The 12,718-nt window shown below is 41.0% G+C and overlaps 1 protein-coding gene across 1 annotated transcript; it reads right to left on the reverse strand.

Moving 5' to 3' along the window:
• Positions 1 to 2,027: 2,027 nt before the first annotated feature.
• Positions 2,028 to 10,275, reverse strand: LOC125511007 (3-hydroxyisobutyryl-CoA hydrolase 1-like). The gene is made up of 14 exons (XM_048676295.1): positions 10,112 to 10,275; positions 8,136 to 8,216; positions 7,952 to 8,020; positions 7,258 to 7,321; positions 7,003 to 7,082; positions 6,833 to 6,916; positions 6,192 to 6,276; positions 5,567 to 5,652; positions 5,242 to 5,363; positions 4,649 to 4,709; positions 4,470 to 4,568; positions 2,644 to 2,745; positions 2,529 to 2,570; positions 2,028 to 2,411 (listed from the first exon to the last, which is right to left on the reverse strand). Exons 1-14 carry the CDS (start codon positions 10,142 to 10,144, stop codon positions 2,274 to 2,276), a joined length of 1,146 nt encoding a protein of 381 aa, XP_048532252.1. The 5' UTR covers positions 10,145 to 10,275; the 3' UTR covers positions 2,028 to 2,273.
• Positions 10,276 to 12,718: the final 2,443 nt, after the last annotated feature.

The raw sequence follows: 12,718 nt of genomic DNA on the forward strand, positions 1-12,718 counted from the left end.
CACGCGTGCTTGTGCTCCATTCAATTCCGCTCATGATTGACTGCTAGATTCATTGATTAGCTATAAGAAGCCTTCGTATATAAATTAAGTTAAATTTGCAAATAATACCAATTTTAGCCTTACGATTAGAAATCCCGAATGGTGTTCCATTTTTATTTTATCTTTTAGGGAATGTTCCACGAATCACTAATTAAGGAGCACCCGTTGCAAAGAACACTCCACTTTCCCATGAAGCGACAAATGGCGCACATGCAACGCGTCACTTATCGCAACATGCGAATTTTTCTTTTTTCATAGATCCGTTTATTCAAAATGTTTTATCTTTTAAACCGTGCGTTCAAATCTCAAACCGTTTTCACCATTGGATTCCTCGCGTTGAAATCTTCAAAACTAGATTCCATGTTGATAGGTTTTAACGATATTTTTTTTCACGGAAAAACCGGATGAAAAAACCAAACCAAGACCACGGTTTTTTTCTTTCCGAAAGAGGCACCCCGTGACTCTCGCGAAATCACAACCGTGCCTCTCGTGGAAGGAAAAAAACAGAAAACACGGTTTTTGTTCGTTTCCGAGAGGCACGGCCGTGACTCTCGCGAAAACACAACCGTGCCTCTCGCGAAAGGAAAAAAAAACAAAAAACGCGTATTTATTTCCCTTTCTGAGAGGCACGGCCATGACTCTCACGAAAGCACAACCGTGCCTCTCGTAGAAGCAAAACCATGACTCTCGCGAAAAAAAATAGAAAACGCGTTTTGTTTTTCCCTTTCCGAGAGGCACGGCCGTGACTCTCGTGAAAGCACAACCATGCCTCTCGCGAAAACAAAACCGTGACTCTCGCGAAAGAAAAAAAAATCAGAAAAACGCGTTTTTTTCGTTTCTGAAAGGCACGGCCGTGACTCTCGCTAAAGTACAACCGTGCCTCTCGCAGAAAAAAAACCATGACTTTCGCGAAAGGAAAAAACGCATTTTTTCACGCAAAAAAATTTTCCCAAATTTTTTTTTATCAAAAAGCTAAGGAAGACCAGGGAAAAACCAAAACGTCGAAAAAACCCGGAAAAATCATTTAAAAACCAAAAACGCGTGCGGAAAAATATAAAAAAATAAAATCCGGAGAAAGCGTCCAGAGCACGACATGTGGCGAATGGCTGAGAGCGCGCCAAATGGTGCTGATCGTTGCGAGGCTTCCGAAGGAGCGCTCGTTAACTAGTTGCTCCGAATGTTCCATTTAGAAAAATGTGGATGTGAAGGCTACCGGGCTGGGCTTCTTAGTCCAAGGCCGGGCCTTTGAAGGCCCAGACAGCCCAATATGAGCAGAACAGGACAAAATGCACAGAGGAATCAAATTTTAGTCAAAGAGAATCGCTGTGACCAACTGTAAAGGCAGAGAAAGATAAAAAGGAATCATTCATGAGGTGTCGGCGCATGCACGCATGACTCACAAAGGTGGGGAGAGAGAAGATCTTGACCAGATCATACGATAAACGGACTAAGTACAAGTATAAAAAAATGCAGTAAATCCATCGCTCGGTTCATTTGTATTATGTGCTGGATAGATACAGAGAAGAAGAAAAAAAGAGTGGTTGCAAGCGAGGAAAGCGACGGACGGTGTGCTCTCAGCTATTTGATTTCTGTTTTGGTTTTGCTATCCAGCTATTTGTTTTCTCTTCAGCAGTTCAAGCCGCTGGATTTTAGTAGTAACCAGTTTTTTTAGTAGTAGAACCAGTTGTCCGACCAAGACATGTGAACTGCTATTTTTTTCTACTTATTATTAGACAAAGATTCGTAAAGAAAGGCACGAGGGTCTTATTTTATAGTGACTTGGTGAGCTGGACTATGGAAGAGGGGTTAGGTATACAAGTGCGTAAGCCATTATTCTTGTGTTTAAAAATTTATTATAACTAAACTATAGAAGTTGTTGAATCAGTGGAGGGACCACTGTACGTGTGTGTGCCGCCAATGGGCCGCCATCAGGGGACCAGCGGGCCGTACAAATATGCTGCCATTGCACCGTGGAAGCCGGTAGCCTGTAACATAAGCTCCAGCTTTGGAGAGCAACCGCAGCCAGGATTATATCACTAACACTTACAACTTCCTTCCAGTATTATACTAGTAGCAACTGATAAAGAAATTTGTGTGGTAATAACAGTTAATCTATCTACAAGATGTACTTCCGATTTATTCCATCAGTTATGTCTATGGATTCATTCAAGACATATGTTTTACTCACGAGCACCCGTCAAGGCTTCATCTGAATCCTCCGCATGAGACTTCCATCAGAGCTTGGGAACAATTCTTCTTCCATGGGAAGACCTAGTTGGTAGGTTCAAATCTTCCCACTGTGGATCGTCGACCTTGGAGAAATATTTTGCAACTACCCCATCATGCACTTGATCCAGAGTTCGCGGCATCCACTGCAATCAACAGATGTACCAACACAATACAATACAATTCAATTCAGAGGGTACTCCATAGAAAGAAAATGTCTAATGCATTTTCTGAAGTCCATTATACATATGAAGTGATATGACCTTTGGGTTTCGATCTTTATCTACAAGTATCGCCCTGCATCCCTGCGATAGCAATCAGATTTTAGATATATTGATTGCGAATAAACAGGACCACTGCTGAAGATGTTGACATTACCTCAAAGAAATCTCTGCTGAAGTCACCGCGCATCACATGGCAAACCATTCTATATTCTCGGCGCAAGCACTCACCAACAGTTTGCAGTCTCCCTTCTCTTATCTGAAACAATAGTCAAAGGGATAAAGTAAGAACCATCATGCAAAGGGACATGCATGGCACATCTAAATTTGACATCCGCATGACAAGACATAAAGCTTGCTTCATGCATTGATGAAAACCAAAAAAGTTCTTCCTAACACGTGAATTCTTATGTGAACTAAGACTTTTGGTGCTGGTGTTTTGTGCAAACCCAATTACTTCTTATGTTAACCAAGACTTTTGGTGCTGGTGTTTTGTGCAAACCCAATTACTTCTCTGTGTGCCAAAGCTGCTCATTTTAATATGTAATGATGCTGATAGCTGGTGCTTTGACAGTTGACACCCTGATTCTGCTCGTGACAAGGTTGGAACTTCCACCATGTACAGGTCCAAGACAAACCTTATGCCCAGAGATATCAGATTATCTAACTGAAACAGGCTAGAAGATGATTGTCGCCGACTCACAGTGAGACCCCGTAACACTCTTTGATTCAACTTCTACCAAGTCACATTAATATTTAACATCGTGAGCTTGAGAAAGTTCATGTGGATGGAAATATCAAAACAGTCCATCCAGATATGACCTGAGAAACTGGCACCAGCTGATGGTTGCTGTCAATCAGTTGGCAGGAGTTTTATCAGGAAAGAATGCAAGCGAAGACAAGGAAGTGGAGTTGGGTAGCTGCGAGAGGAGATGAGAAGAGGGATAAGACTGGACCCACTTAGGGCTTGTTCGGTTTGATGGGAATTGAGGAGGATTAAATCCCTGCAAGTCAAAATCCACCGCCACCCTGTCTAATCCTCTCCAATCCACTTGGCAAGAGGATTAATCGAACAAGGCCTCAAGGGTAAGCTAGAGTTTCACACACGGCATCATAACTACAAGAACAAATTTTGGTGGCAAGTGTAGTTCAAAAGAAGTGAGACATCTACAAAAGCAGATTTGTGTGCGCAACCCATACTGCATGCAGCACTTCCAAGTTTTTTTAAGGAAAATGTAAAAAAAATCTTGGATGAAGGCCATGCTTATGCTGTATCTCGTTCACCTGCAAAACTTTCAAAAGAATATGCCCATTTATGTCTCATGAACCTGCAAAACTTCACAATAATATGACCCTTTGTGTCTCATGTACAAAAAAAAAAACAAGAGTGACTAGTATCAAATACTATTCACTTATATCTTGTACGTATTTGTTTTGTAGTGGGTATAAATAGTAATCTTTTTAAAAAAAATTGGAAGTGCATGCATTGGATGAAAAAATCCGAGTGCATAAGACAGCGCATAACCAACATTACTGTTTTTAAAAAAAAATTGGAAGTGCGACATGCATGGGTTTCCAGTGCAACCCACTGTGCTTTCGAATTATCTGCCATCTAGTTGCTATATACACACAGTTGTGCAGAGAACTAAATACTACACATATGTGTGATTCCACACCAACAACTCCCAAGGTTTTTGAAACTCGCTCATAATTGGTCAACAAGACTAGTTATGGGGTTGATATATTGCGCATTGTTTGAGACTCAAGGGTCCAACAGTCTAGGTCCCCAGCCTCCTACCTACCACAACTACCTCGATAGTCCTAACAATAATAGACATATTCAGTATACGAAACCATAAAAAGGGTCAATGGGTCAAACCAAACATTAAGTCATTAACTACTAACCAATAACATAGCACGCCAAAACGATTAGACAACTCACAACATTACAAGTATAATGTTCTGGAAGTGTTTGACAGATACCGATGCGAGAGAGATTTTCAGACTAGTAGGAGAAGCCTTCCGCAATGACTGGATTGCAGCAGTAACCAATTTATCGGCCACACTTGGAGCTTCTTGTTCCTGACATGATAGATACCAAATTTAGCAGGTCAAAACACATAGGCCCATAGAAAGTCACAACTAACTCCATCAAAACTCACAAGAGCGGATATGATTTCTTCGACTGTTCTTTTGGAGAAGCATCTGTTGATGATTTCCATCCTTGGAGCACAAAAGAAAAAAGGGAAGTAACACAGAGGAATCAGGACATAATTGATCGAAACATCAATGGATCATGCAGCTCATAGTAAAAACAGCTATCTGAGAAACCAGAAGCATTTCTTAAAGTAGATAGATGGCCTTAATTACGTGCAAACATGGACTTCAGCCACTATCTAACATGGGCCTTAGGACCAAATTAGAACACGATGACAACAGCAAGTTTAAATGATCGATCCAGGTTATTCATGCTTTGCCGTCTTTACATCAATTGGATCAGAATGTTAATAAATATCATGGGCAGGCAAGCTAACAGATTACGTATAGCTAGTAAAGCTCGAAGTAATTTTGTGTGAGAATTTTCATGACATGTTAGCATCAAAGATGTCAAGGTCTCAAGGATATCTCATGCATGTAAGGGACAGCGCAGGAGTAGAACTTATCTTTTTTTCATGAATAGTATAAACTACAGATACACATCAATGTAAACTCCACATGCATTAAAGGGATAATGTCAACACAATCGCCTTCTTACCTATTCATAGCACTACTTCCTTTCACAGATGGCTGTTGTGAAAATTGATCAATAATTCCACATATAGCAAATGGATCAGAAGTATCCACCTTTTTAAGTGATTCTTCAAGCAGTGGCATCCTCTGAAAAAATATACTAGGAATTATAGAGCAATGCTGACACACACATAACGTACTAGATGTAGGTCAACTGACAAGAACTTGCAGATGTTAGATCAACAAGATTAGCAAAGCATGCACGTTGCATTGCTCAAGTTTCCAAGGACGTAAGTAACGATCACATTGATATGCATTGAGGATCAAACTTAAATCATCAGCAAACCTACGTTCAAAGGGACAAAATGAGTTGCCAGGCCACATGCAAGCATTTCTGCACCATCCAATCTTGCACCAGTAAGGCCAACATACTCTCCTGAAGAAAGACGTCACTAACGATTTAGTCAAAACAATCTCCCAAGATAGTTCTGCAATCAATTATCTGACAATTGATCCCTACCATGAAATTAAATAGACATTCAGAACTTTGGCTACATATATTTCCACAACCATGCACATGAAGATTTAAATTTATTTTTTTACAAGATAAACTGATTAATTTTTCAAAACTTCCATGATGAAGTGATAATGCTCCCATTGCCACCTGAAGCATGTGTTTTTTCATAATTCAACAAGGTAATTCATAAGGAACGCCATTGATCACAATCAAATAAGCACATGATTCACATCAAAATTGTTAAGGGAGCGTCCAAGGATACACAACTGTCTATGGATGTGAATAATATCCAAAATCTCTCGACAGAGTTAGCTCAAGGGCAACCTACCGAAATTACTAAGCAAGGTAAAGATAAATCAATACAACAGTACATAAACATATAGTTAGTGCAGAGCAAACTGGCATTGTTATGTGTGAAATTCATTTGAATAACGAAGGTGGGAGAAAAAAAAGGTCACCATAGAACCCAGGTAGTCTAGAAAGAAAATAAGAAGCCCCTATATCTGGAAAGAGTCCCAGTGCTGTTTCTGGCATTGCAAAAACCTGCATAGAAATTCAAAATAGATGAACACGAAATTTTGCTACATGCAAGCATGCTGGCTATCTATAAAAGGGCATCAATCTACCACATACCCCAACTAAGTATAACTGTATAAGAATTACTAGCATAGACAGAGCCCACATAAATGTGTTATTGGTTGGCTGAGAAAAAGTACACATTATGGGAAGCATTTGGTCATGAATTAATTATTTTGATTAAGTACTTACTTTGGGCCAACATGGAGTATAACCTCTATAACTGAATTTCTGACATCATCATGGTGCAATACCAGCATTAGTAAACAAGTATAGCATATGAGTGTGAATGCATAAAGTGCTTCATAATTTTTTTAAGGAGTGACTTAAATAAGATAACATGCCATCATTGCACAGTTAAAAACTGGATAGCGTGTGTGAGAACCCCAAACAAGCAGATGTTAAGTTACCTCATGATAAATAAACATTCTGTGTACTCCAACTACAACCCCAATTAAATTATATAGCTATATAAGCAACGCAGGAAGCAAAAGGCCATTTGAGTATGCTTCATAGAATATACCGTGTTCCCTGTGGCAACCCGAAACCTTCCATGTATAGAAACACCAGCACCTCCACCCATGACAATTCCAGTAAGTAGAGAAACCTACAATTGAATGATGTAGCATTTAGTAGTGCGCAACAGCGACAAAACAATTATATGGAGAATGAATTTCAAAGGATGCAGCTCACCTGTGGTTTGCTATAAGTTGCAATGATATAGTTTAACAAAAATTCAGTATGGAAAAAATCAGCACCATATTTCCAGGTATCTGATTTCAGAGAACATACAATGAAGTTAATAAAATGCCTTCAGTAATGATAAATATAAAGGCTAAATGCTAATGTCTGAAGTCGAGTTGGACAAATAAAGATGACAGAAGTCAAAGGAAAACATGCTGAAGCAATCAGCTTTAGGTAATCATTGACGCCTTAAGTAATTAGTACCATTATTTATAGATTGGGCGACTTCAGCAACATCACCTCCAGCACAAAATGCTCTTCCTTTCCCCTGAAAAAAATGAGGGTTGAATCGCATGACACATGGGTTACAGGGTAAGTTAAAGTAGGAAGGAACATACAGAGACAACTATACCAATCTAAAAGAACTAACATAATGATAGCATGAAATGAAAAACAAAATGAGGTCAAACAACAATAGCAAGAGAAAAATAAAGAACGCCCAGAATATTAAATGTGAAATTGTTACAACAAGCCAATAATTCATACACTTGAATTCAGCAAGGAGTACGAATGGTAAAAACGAGTGCAATGCTCAGCAACAAATATCACGGAACACCATAATTGTGTTTTCCCTAAAATCAAGCAATTAAAAACAGCAAGGAGTAATATGCTCCAAACCAGACTAAGTACAGAAAACATTACTTACTGCACGGTTTCGGGAAAATTGATTGGGTAACTGATGTCCACTGTTACTGCTTTGTTGCTCAGTAATTTCTATTTCCAGTTACGTGTTAATATACAGCATCCAAATATTCGAAGGGTAACCCAGATTACAGGACCAGAAAACAAGACACACACAGGCATGCAGTGCTATCAATTGACATACATAGGCTATACTTAAGAAGTCGGTCAAATATTAAACGACAAAAAGCATGCAGTGCTATTTAATATTTATTACCTTGACAATCAACAGTTTAACTGTGTTTTCTTCCTCATAAGAAGTGAAACATTTCAGAAGTCCTGTAACCTGGAAGATGAAACCAAAAGATCTCCCCTCAGCCATACTGAAAGCAGTTGTGGCTACTATTGCCGTATGATCCAGTACTAGTAGAACTCTTCTTGAATCTCTCTTGCAGACATACCATTGCAGAGGAGAGAGCATTTAACTGCTTTGGCCTATTCAAAACCAATGTCCGTGTAGAGCCATTTGCTTCCACCAGTACCTGGAAAAGGAGGGCAAAGAAAAGGCTCGTTATTTTCTGGAGAATTGAATCGGAGGAACTTACAGATGAAATTTATCCGAAAGAAGGGAATACATCTGACAATAGGATTAATTATTATAAGGAACAACACAGCATAGTTTGGCCGCAAAAACATTTGAAACCTATATTGAGAATTCTAGAACCATACACCCTGAAGGATGATACAAAAACAGAGCCAAACCCACTCATGGTTGCTATAAAATAGTTTGGTGATAATGAAATAAGGTGCAGTCTTCACTCTCAATTCTGAGTTTCTGACCAATCATTCACTAGACAAGAAAAACAACATCTCTTGACTTTTTTACTTAAATACAGACCAGGAACACCAAAATAGTCAAAACTAAAAAGTAGCGCTATTATTAAATTCGGGCATTTTATTATAGTCTCCGCACAATCTGTAATCAATCTATCTAACGAGCCATTTCTCTGGTCATCTCTACACACTAGACATTACTCAAGCGAAAGGGGAAAACCCAATCCGATAGGAATCCGCCAGACTGCAGCTACAACAAACGAGCATGGCTAGCCTAATCTAACATTTGAACTGAAGCTAAGTTACCCGACCGGGCACAGACGAGTAAAGCGAGATGACCTGCATGCAATGGAATGGAGTGGCAGCAGTAAGAGCAAGTACATCAGTTTCCCTTAAATTTCTCCCCGTATATTTTGTAACCGGGACTCCCCTAAAATTTGTTAAACTCCAGAAGCTCCCCTAAAACATCTCCCATATATTCCATTCATCTATATTTTAATAATATCCTATCCTATAAGGCTATAACTACCATTTTAAACCTTTATAATTCGAACAGCTGGTTTTCCCATACGGCCATACCACATGTATCATTTTCTACATAATTCAAGCAATTATTTTGTTAATACAGCCGGGCATCCATACAACATATAATTCATAATTTCAAATGATTTAGAGACATAGCAGCAGCAGCACATTAATGAAAATAGCAGCATCAAGCATCTCTCTCTGTATATGCTAATAATATGCATTAGCAGCAGCAGCCCATCAATATATATAGCAGCAACGGACCACAAAAATTTATCTTCTACTCCCTCTGATTTCTCAGCCACATATACATAGCAGCAGCATCACCTAAGTCTCTCTCAGAGGCTAATTGGTTTGATGCCAAGATTTGGCATTGCCAATACTTGGCAAGCTAACAATTGGCAATATCAAAAATTGGCAACTTCTTGTGAGGTTGGCGAATAAAATTGCTAACCAACCAAGCACTAGCCAATATTTGGCATTTGCCAAATGTTGGCAATGCCAATTTTTTGCATCAAACCATCATGCTCTCAATTTCTCTCCTCTAATCTCTCTGATTCATCCCCATAGCAGCAGGTAGTCCAGCTACCCCTTCCCCACCTCACTCTTCTTCACCCAGCCGCTCAATGCCCCATCACCGTGGCCACAGCCCGCCGCCCAGCACAGTGCCCGCCGGGCCAAACGGGTCTTCTTCCTTTGTCCCGGCGAGCCGCAACTGCTCGACCCCGTTTCTACTTCCTTTATCCCGCACGGCCTCATGTCGCTGCCCGCTCCCACCCCGCGCCTCCCCCGCCTCCCAGCGCCAGGGCTCCTCGCTGCCTCCCCATCCGCCTTTCTTCGGCCCTCACCGCACCACCCCGTGGATCCACCGACTGGGCGGTGCCATCTGCGTATGTGCGTGTGTCTCCCCCAGGTCAAGCTTACTCTGTTTTGCTCGATCTGAGACAGGAAGGCGGGGTCGCGGTGGCGGGAGCGAGCTTCCGGAGGCAGCCGTTGGCATCGTATGGGCATGTGCGACCGAACGGATTGGGGACTGGGCGGCGAGAGGAGTAGTGGGAAGGAGGAGGAGGCGACGGACCTGATCGGAATCGCCGGTCGCCGGCGAGGCCATGTCGTCAGCTGGTGGAGCGAAGCACCTGGAGCAGTGGAGCCTTTCGAGTTGGACTCGATGAGGAGACCCGAAGCCAAGCCGCGGCCAGGGGAAGGAGGGATGCACACCATCACACTACGGTTGGGTTGCCAGTTCCGTAACGGAAGAAGACTACTTCCACTGACTGGTGGGCCAGCCATCCATACCAACAAGGCAACGGCGAAGTACAGATGTTACGGAACTGGTGGGCCACACAATCGATACTGACTGGCCATACGACTGGCCGCGGCGGCCAGGGGAAGGAGAAGTGCACACCATGGCACTATCTTAGCAAAACAATGTCCGCGACTACTTCGGGAGTAAGACTCTTTATGTGTACATGCTATGAGTATTACTACATACTTCCTTCGTCCGATGAAAAATGTACATTTAGAAATTTTATGACAAATTATAAAGTTGAGTAAAAAATGCATTGGAAAGGTGCAAGCCATCATCTCTCTCCTCTTTAATTACCCATCCTCCAATGAGCTAAGTGCATGTAGAAATTAAGAAGACCATGTGTAGATTGCTATTGGTCTTGATTACCATGTAATGAGAGAGAAGTATTTTTTCTACTTTAAAGTGCATTGGGAAGATAGAAGTACACTCTTTTATGCACAAATTTTAAAGCTAGATGTACACTCTTCATCGGATGAAGGGAGTAGATGGTTAGAATTCGCAAGGGCAAGCAGGTGTCGAGGCACACACCTACCAAGACATGTCTGGCCGCTCGATTGCCTCGTGGTCCACAAAGTAGTTGGAACCCGCATGAGGGCACTGTATGTTTTCAATATCAATCATTGAAACTTAGGGTTTTTCAACCAAAATTTATGATTTTATAGATAAAATTTTAACATGATTTTTTGTCGGTTGTTGCTATGAAGCCTAGTAAGGCAGTGTTGTTCATGAAAGGATATTTTTCTTGCTATGGAAGTTTAGCGAATGACATATCCTTTGTATGCCTCAATGCCCGGTCTTGCTTGGTCCGGATCGAAGATGTGCAACACTGCCTTTTTACTTGCATACGTGCTAGTGATATTTGAATTGAGCTAGGTTTGAAGAAAGTTATCTGGAAATTCATGGTTGAGGACTGCTCTGGCTTAATTACCATGGATATCCTGGCTAGATTGAATTTTATCATAGGTGGTCTATAAACAACAGAATTAGCGGATACGGTGGCATGATACATTCGGTGGTAGTGTCGCCAACATGTGAAGGGAGAGATGCTCCAGAGACCCAAGAAAGTGAAGAAAAAAACTTACCTCATCAGCAAATTGAGAAGAAAAGGTCGTTTCAACTTTATGAGCAAAAGGGACATTGGAAGCAGCTGGAGCATGAACTCCTGAATATGAAATATTCTCGGTAAAAGGGATATTAAAGGCATGAGCTCCTGAACATGAAAGCTTCCCACATGACTTCTAGACCCCAAAAAAGATACATTCAGTCAACAGTAAATAATAAAAGAGAAATAAACAACTTATAAAAGAGAAATAAAAAATCAAGCACAAAAGATATATAAAACTAACTGGTGTGTAGTGTGATTGGGTCAAACGCTTCAAGGGCATCTTCCCCTAAGAGCGACTATTATTCTTATCTTGTTCTGAGAAATACTTTGTTTTATTTCCTCTCCAAACAATAATTCTAGGCTTGATATCAGGAAGAGAATTGAGCCCAAAATACACACGGTCAAGATAAGAAAACCTAAAAGAAAAATCATGCACCCAAACAGAAAATAGAATAAAATTAGAAAAGTTAGTTAATAAAAATAAATAAAATCACAGCTAAATCGCAGTGCTAGTCGCCAAATGTGACCGATCTCTTTGAAGCAGCTTTTGTAGAGTCCTTGAACTTCTTAATATTGGTAAGGAGGCACTCATAGACATACCAAGATAAAGCATAGTCCATGACAAAACTACAATCTATGAAGATGTGGAGGTATTTGGGGTTGGGCGAAAGGCTAGAGTTTGGACACAAGAAAGTGGAGAAAGCAATAAACATGAAGCAGATGAAAATACCTTCATTAGACAATTCTTCTGAGGTGGATTTGAGTTTATTCGGAAAGAATGTGACCGGTGGGATGCTAGTGACATTGAAATGGGACACAATAAAATCACGGACAGAATCAGCAGCGGGCTCTGATGAAGCTATGTACTAGGATAGGGGCATGGACCTGTCCTAAGTACCCTACCCAAGGACATCCCTAGAAGAAGTCACCTTTCAATCGACTTGGAGGTATCCCACTCGACAGATTCAAGACACTCGACCACGAAGCAATCACTCGACCAAATTCCAACCACTCGACTGCCAGGAGATCTAAAGTCACCCTGCACGCAAACGGTCGGTCATTAAGTAGCTTTTATGGTCATCCTAGCACTTTATTAGGGGCGTTACCAGTAACCCCCATCTTAATGTACTTTAAACCTTGCATTACTGAGGGCTGGAGGGGCCTGGCAAACTCTATATAAGCCACCCCCCTCCTCAGTATCAAGGGTTGGCACCCCTGTTATTCATACACACATAATTCAGTCGACCGCCTCCGAGCACCGAGACGTAGGG

This window comes from Triticum urartu, chromosome 1 (genome assembly GCF_003073215.2).
Source record: "Triticum urartu cultivar G1812 chromosome 1, Tu2.1, whole genome shotgun sequence".
Classification (NCBI taxonomy): Eukaryota; Viridiplantae; Streptophyta; class Magnoliopsida; order Poales; family Poaceae; genus Triticum; species Triticum urartu.

What these genes read in the sequence shown, in the direction of transcription:
- LOC125511007 (XM_048676295.1), bottom strand. Translation starts at nt 10,144, where the DNA reads ATGGCCTCGCCGGCGACCGGCGATTCCGATCAG. An exon ending in TAGACTACCTGGGTTCTATG is followed by an intron (nt 5,653 to 6,191) that starts GTGACCTTTTTT and finishes GTCTTTCTTCAG; the next exon opens with GAGAGTATGTTGGCCTTACT. An exon ending in TGAAAATCTCTCTCGCATCG is followed by an intron (nt 2,746 to 4,469) that starts GTATCTGTCAAA and finishes CTATTGTTTCAG; the next exon opens with ATAAGAGAAGGGAGACTGCA.